Source organism: Gymnoscopelus braueri (genome assembly GCF_963280865.1).
Source record: "Gymnoscopelus braueri genome assembly, chromosome: 19".
Taxonomy (NCBI): domain Eukaryota; kingdom Metazoa; phylum Chordata; class Actinopteri; order Myctophiformes; family Myctophidae; genus Gymnoscopelus; species Gymnoscopelus braueri.
The window spans coordinates 35,830,455-35,847,665 of NC_137621.1; the positions used below are offsets into that span (position 1 = coordinate 35,830,455).

At 41.5% G+C, this 17,211-nt stretch overlaps 1 protein-coding gene across 4 annotated transcripts in view; it reads right to left on the bottom strand.

Moving 5' to 3' along the window:
* Positions 1 to 72: 72 nt before the first annotated feature.
* The window catches only part of larp1b (La ribonucleoprotein 1B), a 31,690-nt gene continuing 14,551 nt past the window's right edge, over positions 73 to 17,211 (bottom strand). For 3 of the 4 annotated variants that reach the window (XM_080413320.1, XM_080413319.1, XM_080413322.1), the window contains 11 exons: positions 16,756 to 16,946; positions 16,473 to 16,547; positions 15,068 to 15,439; positions 11,285 to 11,399; positions 10,322 to 10,488; positions 9,233 to 9,339; positions 7,960 to 8,120; positions 7,207 to 7,351; positions 5,588 to 5,697; positions 3,424 to 3,551; positions 73 to 1,752 (listed from right to left, as the gene is read on the bottom strand). In XM_080413320.1, coding sequence (XP_080269446.1) covers positions 1,441 to 1,752; positions 3,424 to 3,551; positions 5,588 to 5,697; positions 7,207 to 7,351; positions 7,960 to 8,120; positions 9,233 to 9,339; positions 10,322 to 10,488; positions 11,285 to 11,399; positions 15,068 to 15,439; positions 16,473 to 16,547; positions 16,756 to 16,946 — 1,883 coding nt within the window. In that variant the 3' untranslated portion in view covers positions 73 to 1,440. The remainder of the gene's footprint in view (positions 1,753 to 3,423; positions 3,552 to 5,587; positions 5,698 to 7,206; positions 7,352 to 7,959; positions 8,121 to 9,232; positions 9,340 to 10,321; positions 10,489 to 11,284; positions 11,400 to 15,067; positions 15,440 to 16,472; positions 16,548 to 16,755; positions 16,947 to 17,211) is intronic. The other variant, XM_080413321.1, reaches the window with a different exon arrangement.

A 17,211-nucleotide genomic window follows, 5' to 3' on the forward strand; every position in this document is an offset into this window, starting at 1 on the left:
ATGAAAGAGGGCTTAATGGAATCAACTGGTTGATAAAGACAACAGATCACATAAGTCAATTTTTACACAATCAATTGTTACTTTATATATTTATTTTTTTGCATTTTACAATTCAGGACATGAAACTCTGGCAATGACATGCATAGCTTCATTCTAAAGCACACTCAAAAACCACACTACCAAATAAAACACATCAAGTTTTTAAATTCAATGACAATAAAAGATGAATAGCAAATATTTTTTTATAGTATGTACATTTATTTTTAAGTCCAAAGCTAAAATCTTTTTGTATATCCGGTCATGAAGGCAGGTCAATTAGCCAATTAAAGTGCTAAGAAGCACCAAATCGCAAACATAACGATATGAAGTAAACTTAAAGCTAAAAATATACTTGATTTTGCTAGCTCACACCCATTTCAGTTGAAATATTTCCTTTTTCATTTATGTTAAATCATAAAAAGCATAAAAACTCCAAAGATTACCTAAAACTATACCAATCAATCCAATAAACAAAAAACAAAACAACAGCAATAAATTATACTACTTCCGGATTTAAAACTGGACGTTAAGTAAAGCTTCCCAGAAAGATGACCATTTAAAATTATGTTTGTCAATACTATCCCTCAACTCACTGGGGGTTTAATCAAAAACAACTTCACACTACTTTTCAAGTTAATTATGATGCATTGACGGTCACAATGAAAAATAACACGTCTGTTATCTTTGAGGAGCAGCTAAGGGTCAAGTCTTTCAATTGCCTATGACTGCAGCTGTTTACTTGATTGTCATTGTGAAAATAGAATAGAAAAAACAGCTCTGGAAAGGCACCTATGTGCCTCACTAATATAAGAGCAATGCTGCAAGCAGTGTCAGTTTCAATAACCTTCAAACTCCCAATAACAATTAAGACGGGAGAAACACTGTCAGAATGGAACAATTTTGTCAGCAACGTCATTCGTCGTCGTGGCTCAAATCAAAGGCACAAAAACAAGACATATCCATTTCTTAATCTTGGCAAATCAGGACACCCTGCACCATTCCAACACGTTGAGCTCTTTCAAAACTGCAGAGCGCCATTTACAGATTGCGAAGGTCAACAAGGTCTTGACACTTGTTGAAATGTATGGCATCGAAGAGAATAAATGTGAAATGCAGGGAATGCATTTTTTCAATATATTTTTTTGTAAACATTTTAAGAGCTGTCGAGCACAATGATAACTTCATTCAAGCCCGCCTGTGTCTTTGCTTGCTTTAATAAAAGAAAACTCACTCAATGAAACCCAATGAGATTTAAGTTAAGAATCATCCTGAAGCAGTCTTTTCATAACTAGACTGCATGCCACTGAAAATACTGCTCTTGAAGCTCATAACTCTGCACTGAGTGCTTCTTTTTCACTCTATCTGTATCTCTCTACTTCTTCCAGAAGATTGGGAGGAGGTTCATTTATTTGGTGCACGACTTTCCTTTTTGGCATTACCAGTTCCGGCCTCAGCTTTTTTTCCCTGGGCGGGAGCAGCAGCTTTCTGAATGTTTTCTTTGGGTGTGTTCTGGGCTTGTGTAGTGGTGGTAGTGGCACTGGAGAGTGGGGTAATAGAAGGTTGACTGGTGGTACTAGTGGCGGAAGAGGATTTGTTGGTGGAAGCCTGTGTTGGTTTAGTGGTAAGGTTGGAGGGTTGTCGTCTACGCCTCCCTTCGTCCCCAGCTGAGTTGGAGTGATGTCTTCTCCTGCCACCCTCCTCACCCATGGGTGGCTGGAGACACAGAGATCCATCAGTAACAGTCTACAGAGCAGTCATCGCCAAGGAGGATCAAACACGTCATGCACTAACGCCACCTCTCCCTTTCATAGCCCTAGAATGTCTGTGATCTTACATACATTTCATGTATTTCAAATACACAGTCATAGATCACCCTCGTCGACGCACTGTGTAGTGACGATCTGCGCGGCCATAAAAGTGCTCTAAACTCCGTCTGTACTCACCCAATAATTAATTCCTAAGACTTGGAGTCATATTTTGTCCTCTAGTTTCATATCCATTTGAAAGTTCTGCCAGAAAACGTGTGTTTAGTCAAATATCTCCACTTTTCCACGAGCTGCACACGGACGACTTTCTGTACGGGGCTAGGGGGCGCGACTTGAGTGATGGACCGAATTTACACAAACATCCTCTTGTCATCACAAACGTCATAACAAATTGACACAGGGAAGCACAAACGAATGGGGAACACAATTGACAGGTGCTTGTGATTGGTGCGGGGTAATGAATCACTCCATCTGCCAATTGTGTGTCCCAAACATTTGTGCGTCCTAAAGGAAGTTTACATATATCAGTCCTGCACTCATTCCAGGCCCCTCGCCCCGTACAGAAAGTCGTCCGTGTGCAGCTCGTGGAAAAGTGGAGATATTTGACTAAACACACGTTTTCTGGCAGAACTTTCAAATGGATATGAAACTAGAGGACAAAATATGACTCCAAGTCTTAGGAATTAATTATTGGGTGAGTACAGATGGAGTTTAGAGCACTTTTACGGCCGCGCAGATCGTCACTACACAGGGCGTCGACGAGGGTGATCTATGACTGTGTATTTGAAATACATGAAATGTATGTAAGATCACAGACATTCTAGGGCTATCCCTTTCACAGTTACTCACATCTTATTTTGGGTATATTATCCTGATGGTAGGCTGAATGGCTGAATAATCAGTTAAAGGGATATTTCACGTTCAAACCTGTTTGTTGTCATTTTAACGTCTACTCTGGCTTTTGTTTGCACCCGACAGTTTTTATGTTGCTTGATAGATATTTGATATCCATTTTATCAGAGCCCCCCTATATAAACCCATTATAACTTCAAACTCCATTTTAACCATGTTCCTGGTTCCGGTGTCTGATATTGTCCTTCCTATGTTTTTTCAATTACTTTTTTCATTTATTTTATTTATTTGTATTTAATGTTTTTCCTTTTCCCGAATGTTTAAAGTAGCGAGACACTGAGGACAAATGTTCAAGCCCTGCAAATTGAGACATCAGGTAATGTGGGACAGTCAAGCTTTCTTGTGTTGATTTGTTGCTTCAGTGAATGCAAAGCAGGATTCATTATTGCTACGCTTTAGCAGTGAAGGCCTATGATCAAGATCACATGGTTTCATGAATGCACTCCCACAGAGGGGGACAGGGGAATTGTCAGAGCAGAGGCTGAAAAAGCAAAACATTTGTCCCCGATTTTCTGATTTCACCCTTCGTGGCTCACTTATCAGGTGTACCGTTTGACTTCCCTGGCCTTTAAATGTTAATCCTGGTCATGAACAAGTAGATGCTCTCTATAGGTTTTTTATTAACTTGAAAACAAATTCTGACCACTTGATGACGACCTAAATGACGGCAATAACATTTATCTCTAAAATACATAACATTACTCACCTCCACCCTGAAGTCCTCTAGATTCTTAAACTTTCCAAGGTGTTCCTGCAGCTTTGGGTCTATGGGCTGGTTTTTTACCTTGGAGTACTTCAGGAAGGCCCAGAACTTTTCCAGACCATACAGCTGGCCTGGAAAAGTGTGAAAACAAAAAAAACAGATCAATCAAAACTCTTAGACAAAAAAAATACTTCTGCGTTGCAAAATGATTGCTGTTAATTGACCCTTCATGCTCAACAGCTTTGTAAAATCCATTTCTTCTATGCCATTTGTGTCATACAACAGTATTGCATGACAAAGAATAAATTTGCCTTTAGGCACATTTTCAGTTACTATTTAAGATTATGAGTCGTCATAATATAAAATAACATCTATTTTAAAATATATAAGAATTGAGTCATCAATGTCTGACCAAGGTATATTGAGGTCCACCCCCGCCCCAATAAAAATGTTCCGCCATAAGTCCCTCCCCCTACCACCATGCATTTATGCATTTCACCATTCAGACCAACCTTTATTCATTATAAAAGGCTCCTTCTTCTCTAGCGCACCTTCAGGCCATTGACTTTTTTTGCATTAAATAAAAGAGGATTTGAGGCATAGCATCGTTAGCTTCCATGTTTGCTCCCACGTTTGATTTCACTCAAACCAGCAGGCAGCTACTCTAATTTATCCAAACGGGCATGAAATCCTTCATTATGATGATTGATTTTATTTCTTAACATATGTAATTAATACAAGTGCAAGCCACATTGCTCAGAGGACACTTAAATACAGTACATTCACAGACACAGTTCATATTTTGAAACTGACAAATTGGCTTGGTGATAAACATGCTTCAAGGATGCCAATGTTTTACTGGTGAGACAGACCACCATTCCGGACTGGTATGATGTGAAAGAGCAAGGTTCTACTGAACACAAAAATCAACTCAGCTGGAATGTAATGGCAAGACTTGACCGGCAATCCCTAAGTCAAGCATTCTGCTTCAGTGAGTCACAACAACTGAGGCTGAGAGCATTGGGAAACTTATTTTAATCCATTCCTTTATAGCAAGCGGCCATTCACTTACCAGGGATTAGCTTCTGGCAAGTGAGCCTTCTAGGTGGGTCAAATACTGAGAAGTACTACTAACGATACTGGTGCACTGTGTTGAGTCAAGTGGGACTTGGGAGCATAAAAATGGAGGTAGTACAAATATAGAAATAGCCAAAGATCCCTTGGTAGTCCCTGCATAGCAAAGTAGTGGTGAACATTTAACTGACCCAGAGGTTATGACACAGAAGAGGTGATAGAACCAGCTATGTTTCTTCCTTTTTAAGGCTGTATCTTTAAAAATAAAGTTTAATTCCTCCACGGTGGCCAGGCACTCCAACAAATGCAATTGTAATAGGAGGAGAGGAGACATGTAGTTGTCTACATCCTGTAACTATATGATTAGTGTTGTTTGTCTATGCTTCATTCTGAAGACCACTTTTTAGTCGAAATGTTAACAAATAAAGCTCTGACTGGGAGCCCTTAAAGCCACAGTATGCAGACGTTAATTTTGAATTGTCTACATCCTCCCCAAGACCAACAGTAGAGGTTGTCACTTTGCAGTGACAGGGAATATACACCTGGGGGTAAATGGCAACAGGAGAATAAAATGTAATGAATTAAGTCTTACCGGGCTAAAAACTAACAAGACAAATGACTACCTGAAATAGTGAAACTGGGTGACCACCTGGGTCTGGATTTTACACAAGCTGGTAAATCTGGGTGGTGATTGGTATGGTTTCCTTCTCTAATAAAGACTGGCAGTATAAGATTGGTCTCAATTCTGTGAACAAAGTTCCCTGGTAAAATAGTTAACTGGTAAATTAGAATTAACTAATGTAGTGGGTAAATAAAATAAGCTAAGTTTCCTACGTCAAGTTCAACTTGCATTTGGTACCATGCCATGTAGAACGATGGTTACGTAGGTAACCATGGTTAAGTGAGCGATTGGATCACTCGAATATTGATATGCCTCCATATTGGAGTGATTCAATACAGCACTACATAACTGGTTCACTCTAAGTAGTAGTTGTGACATTAGATTCTGTTTGCCCATGTGCATCCTGGTTAAAATAATAGTAGGCACAAATTAAACGTGGTTAGCGGAACATTACGTGTACGATATGGTTACCTCTCTCATAGTCTCTGAGGGTCTCTTCCTGAAAGTCCTTAAACAGATCTATCCTGAATCTCTTCTCCAAACCATAGCTGTAGAATCGGAACAGGCACTCCAGCCCGTACCTGCAGGGAAAAGCAATGTTCAAGTTCAAGTTTATTGTCATACAACAATGCAATTCTTGTTTCAAAGTAGGCCTGCACATTTCTTCATTCTTGTGTAAATACATAACTGTCAAACTGCCGGAAAAAAATAAAATAAAAAGTGGACAGAAAGCAAGATTTCGTGCTCAATATATAAAAATAAAAAATAAATGTGCTTTAAGGTAGGGACGCGGTAGACCTATGATATCTAGTCTTTGGACAGAGATATCTTTTCAATGGGGGGGTCATGTGGCATCATTGCGTGTACAGTGTGTGTTCCTTTTTGGTTGTTATGATGCCAAAACTGCTTGCCTCCATGCTATGAAGAGCATCTCAGAACAGTGTAATATTTGTTCTAAGTTCACATAGACTGACTCTTTGATCCATGAGGAGAAACCGGACAGACTAGCTGGCATGTTTTAGCTTGATTCAGAATGTTAGTTCCATAAACAGCTGTTGGGAATATTATGCAATCGGTTCACACAACCAGCCCTAGGATGACAAACAAGCGCCTGTGTACACACACACACACACACACACACACACACACACACACACATTGAGAGAAGAGTGTCAGCTAGTTGGCAGGTGCATACAAATTGCCCTGGGCAAAAATGCTGCAGTGAGGCACCCTAATGCCTGATTTATACTTGGTTGCGCATTGTGTTGTGTATTGAACATACAAGCTCGCAACTTGTCGCACTGCCAGAAATACAACTGAATGGTTTCTTTGACGCACTGAAGTACTTATCCAGAGGAACACACAAGTACAGCAGTGGGACAGAACAGACGATCATAGCATAGTTAACTTTAGAAACTTTAGAAAGACCACCAACGTGTTTTTTTCCTTCTTCTGGGCGCAGCATTTGTTTTTAATTGTTTTCAATGGGAGTGCCGCTTATTTACGCTACTCTCGAAATGCCAGCAGCTTGACGAGGCACTGAGCGTCTATTCTGTGCTGAGCCATGCATTTTATTTGGTCACCCAAAGTTGAATTTCTTTTCAAATTTGGGTTTTTGGATGAGCGTTTAGAAGCATACCTTGCGTTCTCATCTAGGAAAAGACTCTTTGGTGGACGGCCTGAAGCCTGATTCATGCTTCTTGCTTTCTTGATGGTGAGGGCGTGCTCCGTAAATGTCATTTCATAGTTATTACAGAGCAGCTCAAAGAACATAGTGAACCTCTTCATCATCAATGGCAACAGACTTCTTCTGTAGTTGTCTTTTCTTTTGTATTCTACTAGCTAGCCAATCACGACGATGCACGACAACGTCTATGCACACAAAGTCTGCGTTTGCATCATATCGATGTGCATGCCAGATACCTAACACACCACCGGAAGCATGAATCAGGCTTAACACAGTAGCATAATAAATCTTAAAACCTAGCAAAACATAGCATACTACACCATAGCTATCTCAAAAATAGCATAGAAGTTTTCCAGGCTGTGTGTGAATGTGTCATGGTGAGTATATGTGTTCCGTACAATACCTGTAGTTTTCTTTGGCATCTTCCAGGGAATACTGTTTGAACTCCTCATACAGCTTCCTGTTGAAGTTGTCCCTCAGGAAGAAGGACCAGAACCTGAAGAGTGTGTTCATCTCCTGAGACTGGCCAACCCCCAACTTCTTCCTCTCTGCAACACAACATAGCAGTCAGTCACAGCCTCACTGTCACTCAGTGTGTGTGTGGGGGTGTGTGTGTGTGTGTGTGTGAGTGTGAGTGTGAGTGTGAGTGTGTGTGTGTGTCCGCCAATATACTTTGCAGAAATACAGCACAACATGTACAGTATATGAAAACGTAATGGAGATCCTGGGCAGGTAGCCAGGCATGCATTAACCACTTTCAACTTGGCATCCCTATTTTGGTCATACCATTATAAAAAACGAATCGAGAAAATAGCAGATGTACATGCTCACAACTGAGCTTGTAGATCAGCTGTTTTCATATAAGTATAAAACAGGGGTTAGGTGTTTTTTAGCACAATGTAGGTGAGGTTCATCGTTCATATATTGTTTGGCTTTATCCTACATTCTGAAATGGTCCACATCAAACACATGCTTCATCTCACATTCTGAAATGGTCCACATAAAATAAATACATGCATAACATCAGCTTTATGTTTATCCCATTGATTACGAAACCACTGAATAAACACATTCAAATCATATTATTCATCAAATTCATTGAGTGTTTCTTAATTAGATCTACAAGTATATGTATTTGTGTGGGATCTCTGCATACCATTGAGACATCGTCTGCGGTACTTATGATATCCCTGCTGAGTAAATCCATTGTCGCGAAGCAGCTCGTGGGAGGGGTGCCAGAACTTAGGCAGAGACTGGGGGGTGCAGCCATAGCTGCCTGACAGAGGGGCTCCCTCTGACGGAGAGGCATTAGAGCTGCTGTGGAGGGGGAGAGATGGAGAAGATGAGGATTTGGGATAAGAGACGCAACAAGGGGAGTGGAAAGACTAAGATGAATCAAAGAATAGTCAAGGCGGAGGACAAAGTAGGGAATTGATATTCAAAATGGATATATTCCTAACTGACATTCACTAGTCAAATTCACAATTCACAAACAAATGTAGAAGAGTTGTGAGTTGTATATTTTTATCTGCAAGAACTGTGATGGTGATGAGTGGGAAGAGGGATGATGGAATGGAAGGATGAGAGAAAGGAGAGAAGAAGGGATGAGTGGGAAGAGGGATGTGGGGATGGAGGGATGATGGGGCAAGGAGCATTGGAGGGATGAGAGGAGGAAGGGATGAGGGTGGAGGGGTGATGAAGGGATAAGGGACAAAGCACAAATGACAAGTATACGTCAATGATTGACATGACAGGAGAAATAAAGGAGGGGTTGTTATCAGACTTGATTGCCATCAGGTTAGCAAGGGAGGAGTTGTTATCAGGTGAGATTGAAGGGAGACCTTTGTTAGCGGAAACTCAGTTTCACCCAGCTGATGGCTGCTCAGATGGTTATGATGAGTGCTCAGGGGGAGCAGTTAGGGATTGAGTAGCCTCGGAAACCCATGCCTTTTTTTTTTGTTTCAAAAGAAAAGAAGCCTGGGAGAACCATGCAGGAACGGTGGTTTTAGGACCTTGTTATCTCCTAACCAATCAGAGTGCAGAGGGGCGTCGCTCTACATTTGGTGACGTCAGCGTGCTCCGTGCACAGGCCGGGGGGGGGGGGGGGGGGGGGCGGGGACATAGATTGGTGAAGCAATAGGAAGCGGCGCTAGAATCCAACCGCCTGGGTTTGGATCCGCCCTTCAAGACAATCGATAGGGCTCGCTCTTTCAGGCTAGGGATTGAGTGTCTTGCTCAGGGACACGTCGACACATAGACCGGGGTTCAGCAGTGACCTTCTGATTACTAGTGCTGTGTCGTCGCAAACGAACGATTTGAAGGTACTACTGCGGTACTACTACGAAGGTAACATGTATAATTCAATGTCTTGACATTATTACACCACAGAAATCCATCACTATAGCTTTATAAGACCTCTAGCAGCAGACCTGATGGAGGCAGAGCGAGGGCGATGTTCACGGACGTCCATCACCCAACCAATGTGCTGCTCCTCGGGGGGGTTGGAGCTATGACGAGTCTTCTTTTTCCTGGGTGTCTGACACAGAAAAACACAAGGAGAAAATATATAATTAACCAAGCATTTTACATTTAATGCATTTTCGCTGATGCTCCTATCCTGAGCTGGGAGGAAGTCAAGACAAAGTTAAGGGAATTGGCCGCATGGCCATAACGTTGTCAGTTTGAATCCCAAGACTAGATGTGAAAAATGTGTGATCAAAAACCCTGATGTCCCTAAACAATTACTGTCAAACTGCTAATTAGCAAAATTTCTCTTTCCCAGTTGCTTGATTGAATATTTTATTAGGCAAAACAAAATTTAACATCACAATTACATTTATAATACTTTGTCTAAAAAGTCCCTTGCGGTTTCCATTGGGGTCCTTGGTATTCAATTCATAGACATATATAGGTGCAACCAAACAGTTCAAATATCAACACAAAATACAGAGAAAATACTCCAGTGTGACTACACCGGAACAGTAGAAGATTGTGGTTGTACTGGGTGGATTCTAGGTATCAAAGTGTGTAAGTAATGATATGATAAATGAATAAATACCTTGAATGGTTTATTAATCCTATTTAGGTGTCATTTAGGTGGGGTTTCCACATGGTTCCACACAACAGTGTGAACTATGCAACCATACAAAAAGTATGGGTAATCATAGAACATTACTTGAACATCAATTTATTATACTCATCAGCATTGCTTGCTTACTAGACATAATTTGGATTAACTTGAAGCAGCAAGCCCCAGATATGCAAAGCAGGGTAAACATACAGGTCAGCAACATCAGGAAACATGCAAAGCACGTAGCAGTCTGTTCTTAACTCAACATCACACTGAAGCATCTATGCAAAACCCACATGGTAATGTACAACACACTAATACAATACAAGAGAAGGCACGGTGATGGAAAACTGGTTGCAACTGGGTGGAATGTAAACGGAAAGCATAAATAAGCGCTTCTGTCATTTGTAAAATTACATAGAATGGAACAAAACCTGACAGTATTCACCTTGCCGTCAATGTTCCCGCTGTCCTTCATGACAGGGTAGAAGCGGGGCGTCTTGTTGGGGTCCTGGCGTCCTGGGGTACGCGGGGTTCGGGGAGTCCTGGGCTGGTGGGCACTGGGGGATCCTGGGACAGAGGTGGGCAGAGAGTGGGCCACCTCCACCATTTCGACTGGTAAAGAAAACGGTGTTAGTGATTAAAGCTTATAGTTATGGTATTTCTGCTCCAAACTACAGTATACAGGAAAGAGAGAGATAAAGTGATATGTCTCATGTTTAATATACATATTCTAATATACATTACACTGATTTATTATACAGTACACAGTTGAGAGGAAAGGGAAGGAGAGAGAGACATGTGGGTCATGTTACATGTCATGTGAACACCTTGGCCAAGCTAAACCAACATGCTCATCATGTGCTGATCTTGAAATGTGAACATACAGATATCTTGCATGGCAAATTGCCTCGTGGGCATTCAGTTTTTCAGGTCAAAGTTGAATGTAATGTGTGAGGTACAGTGACGAAGGCTTAAATCACATGAATGTGATAAGAGTGTGCCCAGAATTCAGAGAAACAGGCTTGTAACCACAATGTTGACAGTTTGAATCCTCAAACTGGCTGCAAAGGGTAAAACCAAGAATGAAAAAATATTTCTCCTGCTCATGATCATGGCACTTTAAGCCCAGTTTCTTCAGTGATAGGAACATGACAGTAGGGAGATTGCGGCTGTACTGGGTAAAGTCAATATGCAAAACTTGAAGCAAGGGTTTGCTGTTAAAGGGCATCAGTGCTCACTGCAAAGTCAATGTTTTCCTGACTAAATAACTTTGTTTTTTTTGCATGGAAAACTGCATTACTACGAGCATTTTGGATTACCAGGTAAAATCTGAACACTATGTATAAAGAACAGGACAGAAAGGTTGTATTATGTGCAAAGTGACTGTAAAGTGAGGTTGTCAAGTAACCTGGCATTGGCGGGAGCGGGATTTCCTGGTTTGGGTCGAGAGGCACTTTGGGTGTGAGAGTGTTGAACTCATCTTGACTGATCAGGTTCAGCTTCTTAAAGTTCTCCACTTCCTGCTACAGAACACAGAAATACACACCAAGTCAGCATGGGAAGACATCCCAGGGCACAGACTGAGATCACAGCAGTGTCGTTGTTCTTGAAACTGAAAAAGAGATTTATGAGTGGTCTAAGACTAATCAAATACAGTAATTTCATCAACTAAATACTCCAGGGCTTTGAACTCATGAATAAACGTTTTGTACATTTCAGCGACCAGAGGCGAGACCTGGAAAATATCATTCCTGAAATAGAAAGGCTTTCAAAGTTGCAAAGTCAAGACTGAAGTCACTGCATTTCATATATTAATTAGGTTTGGGCTTTTGTATTAAAAAGTACACAATGACTGCCATTCAGCATTTTATGAGCACCTTTCAACCTTGTACTATAGCCATTTGGAAGATTTTTATTTTATTTAGTCATATAAACTAGTAAATATTTTTTGGGCTTTTGTAACCCAAAATACTGTTTTAACTGGTGGGGGACCAGTTCAAATTCAGTCTCATCGTTCATCTTCCATTTATGTGGAGGCAGTGGCGTACCCACTGTAGAGGCAGGACAGGCGGTGGCGGTCGCCTGCCCAACTAGGATCTCGCCTCCCCTAGAAAACCCAAATAACCAGAAAAGGTTATTGCATGCTTAATGTCCTCAAAGTCACGCATCCAACAAGCTTTGAACTGAGCAGATTGGACCAATCCAGAGATCATGGCCAAAACATCTTGAAAGCGGCCACTTTGTGGAGGACAGCAGAACATTGGAGTCACTCTGGATAAGCACAAATCAACTAAATGCCATCTAATTTAAGTCAACATGCAGCTGCGGGATATGAATGTGACTGAATTGTGCAACTCATTTAAATGATAAAATGATATCTAACCCTGCATCTACACCTGCACTTTCATCTGTTAACATAAAGTATGTCATGTCGTTCTTTTTGCCTTATGGCGTACTGATCATGTATCTACTGGATCTTGCCTGCGGTTTGTTATTCTACTACACTCTGCCACACATTTGTACATGATGTGACACTGATGTTTTCTATTTTATAGAAATACTAATATTAACTAATATTAACTAATATTAATACTGTTAACACAGTTGGCTATGAGGAGGAAATCACATCAGAGGTCCCATAATCCTAGGCAAGACAGGCAGGCCTGTGTGACAAACAGCAGCTGTGATGATACGCAGCAGACTTTGAACTTTACACGTCCGTGTAACCGAGAGAAAAAAAACACATAGGTGACCTTGGTGTATGTGCTCAGGTGAAATGATTCTCACACACGGATGCATATTACTGACAACCTTTGACCAACAGATGAGCTGACGGTGCTAAAATCCATGGCCGCATACAGCTGATAAACGTGTACGCTGATAAAATAGTATATAGTATAAATATCAGTAGTATTTTTATAGTGTAGTGTTTTGTTGTAATATTCTTAACTAATTATTCCTGGTTGATATTTTTATCCAAAGCCCCTATCACTACCATGAGTGGACTCATCGTAAGTAGGACTCTAACCCTGATGTCATCAGTACATGCCCATATATTGGAATGCCCATATATGGGCATATTGGTTGGAATAGCGGTTCTGGACAACTGGATATCCGAACTACTCGTCAGCGGGCACCGCTTGCGTCCTTGCTGCTACACGTTTGAATCTTTTAGTTGGTTGATCCCATATATGCACAAGACATGACCTAATCTGCTAACAGCAGAATCTGTCAGCACCACTGCCCTAAACATGCAGTGTTGTTGTTAGTAGGAATAAACACAGAAGCACCCGGGAGGAAGTGGACTAAGAAAGGGGAGGAGTCAAATTGAGTTCCTGTTTCTACACAAAAAAAAAAGGTGGTGCCCCCAGAGGCAAAAACTTGTTCTACTTTTTTTGTTCTGCTTCAAGCCTGCAGGCTGGCTTACCAACGACGTTAACCATGACAGCCGTTTCACAAATCAACACTGTAACCTATATTATTGTTCCTGAACAGGCAGAGTCTACCGACTGGCTGGCCTTAAAGAAAGGGGGTCAGCTCAAGAGGCAGCTGTATGACATACACACACACACACACGTAGTTCCAAGGAGGCCCGTACAGCAGAGAGGCGATAAATAGGGATGTATTTTTGGCAGTATCTATATGCTGTGGTGCCGAGTTGAACAGCTCCAGTCAGAAAGTCTATAGGTCAGCATGCTCTTTGGCCTCAACTCCAGCAGGGCCTGGTTTTAAGTGGCATTTTTATAACCCTCGACAGTGGATACATCCAGGGCTCAACCCACATTTCATCCTATCACGTTAAGTTTGCTAGGTTGTGTGCTAATTCATTTCCCTTCAACTTGATCTGATAGTCATGCCAGTGGAGGACTACAGTAGACAGTGGTTGTCACGATTGAATCTGGCTATGGATGAGTGTTGGCTAAATGCCTAATCGGTAAATGTTATGCGTACCGTGGAAGGTTTCAGGATATGAATTTGTGTAACTGTGAACGTGAAGCAGGGCATTCACTTAAGAAAAGAATAAGGGCAGGCCTTACCAGCCAAACATCCCTAAAAAAGAAATGTGCATCAAGAATGGATTAAAACAAGAAAAATAAAACTAGTATAGATGTTAACAAGGCAGTAGCCACATAAAGTGATGGAATTAAGGATAGAGAGAGGGGTCAAGGAAGTCATCAAATATTGTGGAATGGAACGGAGAAAAGGACTACCCCGGCAGAGGAGCTCTAGCTGAGCGACTGGAGGGCAGCTGGATGCTAACATTAGAACCTCAGTGTTTTCACAGTGCAGCTACAAACTGTAAGCATTAAGAACAGGTCACAAAGTTCAGAACAGGGACAGATAGCAGAAATCAAGTTGTATCTTATTTCTGGGTGGCATTGACCCTTGGACTTCTTATTGGTTACTTGTCATAGTTGCAAGCTAGAATACAAAGCAATTCTTCTTTGGCATGCCCATGAAAGTCATTCAGGATAAGTGAATCCGATAATTCAAAGCCTGATGCACAACTTGGTGTGATGACACTTTAGAAAGTTAGGAAGTAAGACTACGGTGTACAAACAAACAATCCTTGTATGGATCAATTATAAGAAGATTGCTAAGTATGAGAGATAATGCTCCAGCACCTGACAGAGAAAAGAGTAGTACATCTCACTCCCCGCAGCTGCCAAAGTCCCTCTGTAATAAATCTGACACACAAGGATTGTCGTGATGTTCCCTGATGGCCTTTAAGTGTAGAGCAGCTGAATGGAGCAACAAGCTGCTTTATGTTTGAAAGTAAATGTGCAAAGTACTTGTAATACTTGAGCTTTTAAATAGGATATCCTCAGCTTTATGTTCACAGAGCAGAAACTAAATGTGGAGAATAAACATTCAGTTTCTATGCAACACATATCTGTTAAAAAATATTTTAAATCAAAGCTGAATACTTTTCGGTTTCTGCTTTTTTTTTTTTTTTACAGATTCTGGACTGAAATGTTATTCTCTTATAGATATAGGTCAAATATGTATTGCAAATAATTTGCAGTTTGTTTTAACATCGTAGCAGTGCCTGATGGGACGAGTTTACTTTTAAATAGTCCCCTGTGGCAAATCCCACCCAACTGTACTAGAGAATGTTGTTTAGGCTTAAGTCTAGCCAGAGACAAGAACGCACAAAAGCCAATCTTGGATACGATCCTACAACCCTCACCTTGGTGAACTCAGCCTGGTCTTCAGGGGTCCACAGATCCTGCTCATAGTAGTACAGTCCGTCATTGATGGCCTTGGCCAGGTCGGTCGTGATTCTAGCGCGTGACTCGTGGTTCCCCGTGCGGTCGCCCCCAGGGTGCTTGCGGAGGTGTGGTGGAGTCTGTGTTACGATGAGAATCTTGTTGACGTCTTGATCATCCAGCTCGTAGTCAGAGTCTTCATCGTCGGACCAGTCGGTGAAGCGGTTCTTCCTGGGAGCCATCTGTTCCATTTCCTCGTCAAACAGGAAGTCCAGCTCCTCCTGGTCTGCTACTGCCTGTGGGGCAGTGGATGGACAAGCGGGCACGTCGGGCTGGGGGACCTTGCCGTGCTCCTGTGTATGGGGTCACAGATAGTTAAAAAGATAAGAAATAGACATAGGATTATGACTTGTGTTATGACTGTGCATGTGCAATAGTGTCTACTGTCCTAATGTGTTCTATGTTAATGCCTACACACTGTACTGTGTGTAGGCTAGTGTCTTCCTTGTTATATCCGTGCTTTTTATTTTATGCTGTGTGTATGCTATGTCCAAAAAGTTATTTCAGGAATCTGATATAATGATTAAATGAAAGTTTAACATTGGCCTAATAGAGAATGAGGGATTTAGGATTCAAATGATGTTTTCTTACTATACTTAAAATTAAACTAGACCAGTGCCCTCTGAGCACCGGCCTACTCAGGGACCACGCAAGTCGGGAACGATGTAAATCGGGAACGAAGTTGGGAATGAATGCCACACCTGGTTATTCAATACCTGTTGTACATGTTGTACTTGTTGTCACCCGTTGTACCCATTCTCTGAGTACCCAGTGCGGTACCCACTACCATATGACCGATCAACTAAATATGGAGATACGGGGATCCCCGATGTCGTCAGAAACGGCTGACACTGTATTACTGTTGACGTACATGGAAATATGCAAATAGAGTTCCATTGTAGACGCTACCACTTATATTGGTGCAGCGGCATAAATGTGACTCAATGCTCAAACAGCACATTATAGATCAAGTGTGCTCTTATTTTACATTCCACAGACCAGAAGACACTTACTTTCCCATAACTTGACAAAGTGCTCTTATATCTTAAGTCCTTCGACCGGAAGTCAAGGGTTTATGTTAGTCTGACTTAACACGTGCTAAGCTTTGACCGTTGAACTGACAAACGTCAGTAGGTACTGGCACTGCCGTTTTGAATCTGACATAAGGAAGGCTTTATAAGCTGCTTGCTGCATTCTTGTATTTTCACACGTCGGTTTAAGGGACTAGGGAACCGCAGCACAGAGAGAGAAAAGAAAAGCAGAAGTGGTCGAGCAGTATAGCAGGGTGAGAAGAGGGGAGGTGACAGCAGGAGAAGAGTACTCAACTGCATGAAGGGGACAGTCAGGTTGGGACACTGGGAGAGGGGAAGTGCTGATAGCAGACACATCATCACTGATATGCTGCCAGGGACCAGAGGTGATGGGAAACAGAAACGAAGACATGAGTAGAAATGACACATAAAAAACGACAAGAGGAAAACAAGATGTAGATAGACCACATGTTCCCAAGTGTGGTCCTAAAGCTCACCCATCTGGTAGTAGCATGATAAAACAAACAAATAACAAATCTGATTGATTTAACTAGGCACTTTAAACGCCAGCTCAGTACCTTAGCCTTGCCAGAAGGCTGGCGGTGGCGTTTCTCCACTTGTATCCAATCATCTGGGTCAGGTTGGGGGTCAGAAGGGGGAGATTTGGAGACATCTTTAAGCGTTTCGGTTTCCTGGGGGGAAGTGCTCTCGACTGGGGCTTTAGGCTCAGTGGACTCTGATGAAGTCTCCTTCACAGGAGGCGAATTTACTGTCACAGGATGAAGAAGAACGTCTTGAGTTACATGATGTGAATAACTGGTAACTTGTTATATTGAGGGTCATTAATTGCACATAAATTACATTATATTACCAATCTACAGTTATCACTGTTATGGTATTAACAGTCACTGCCATTTACCACTAGTTACCAAATAACTATTTTATAACAATACAATCACTGGTGAAAGCACTTATTTTTACTTGAATATTACTTAGTAATTACAAGTCATTGTGCAATAATGGCCCCTTACATC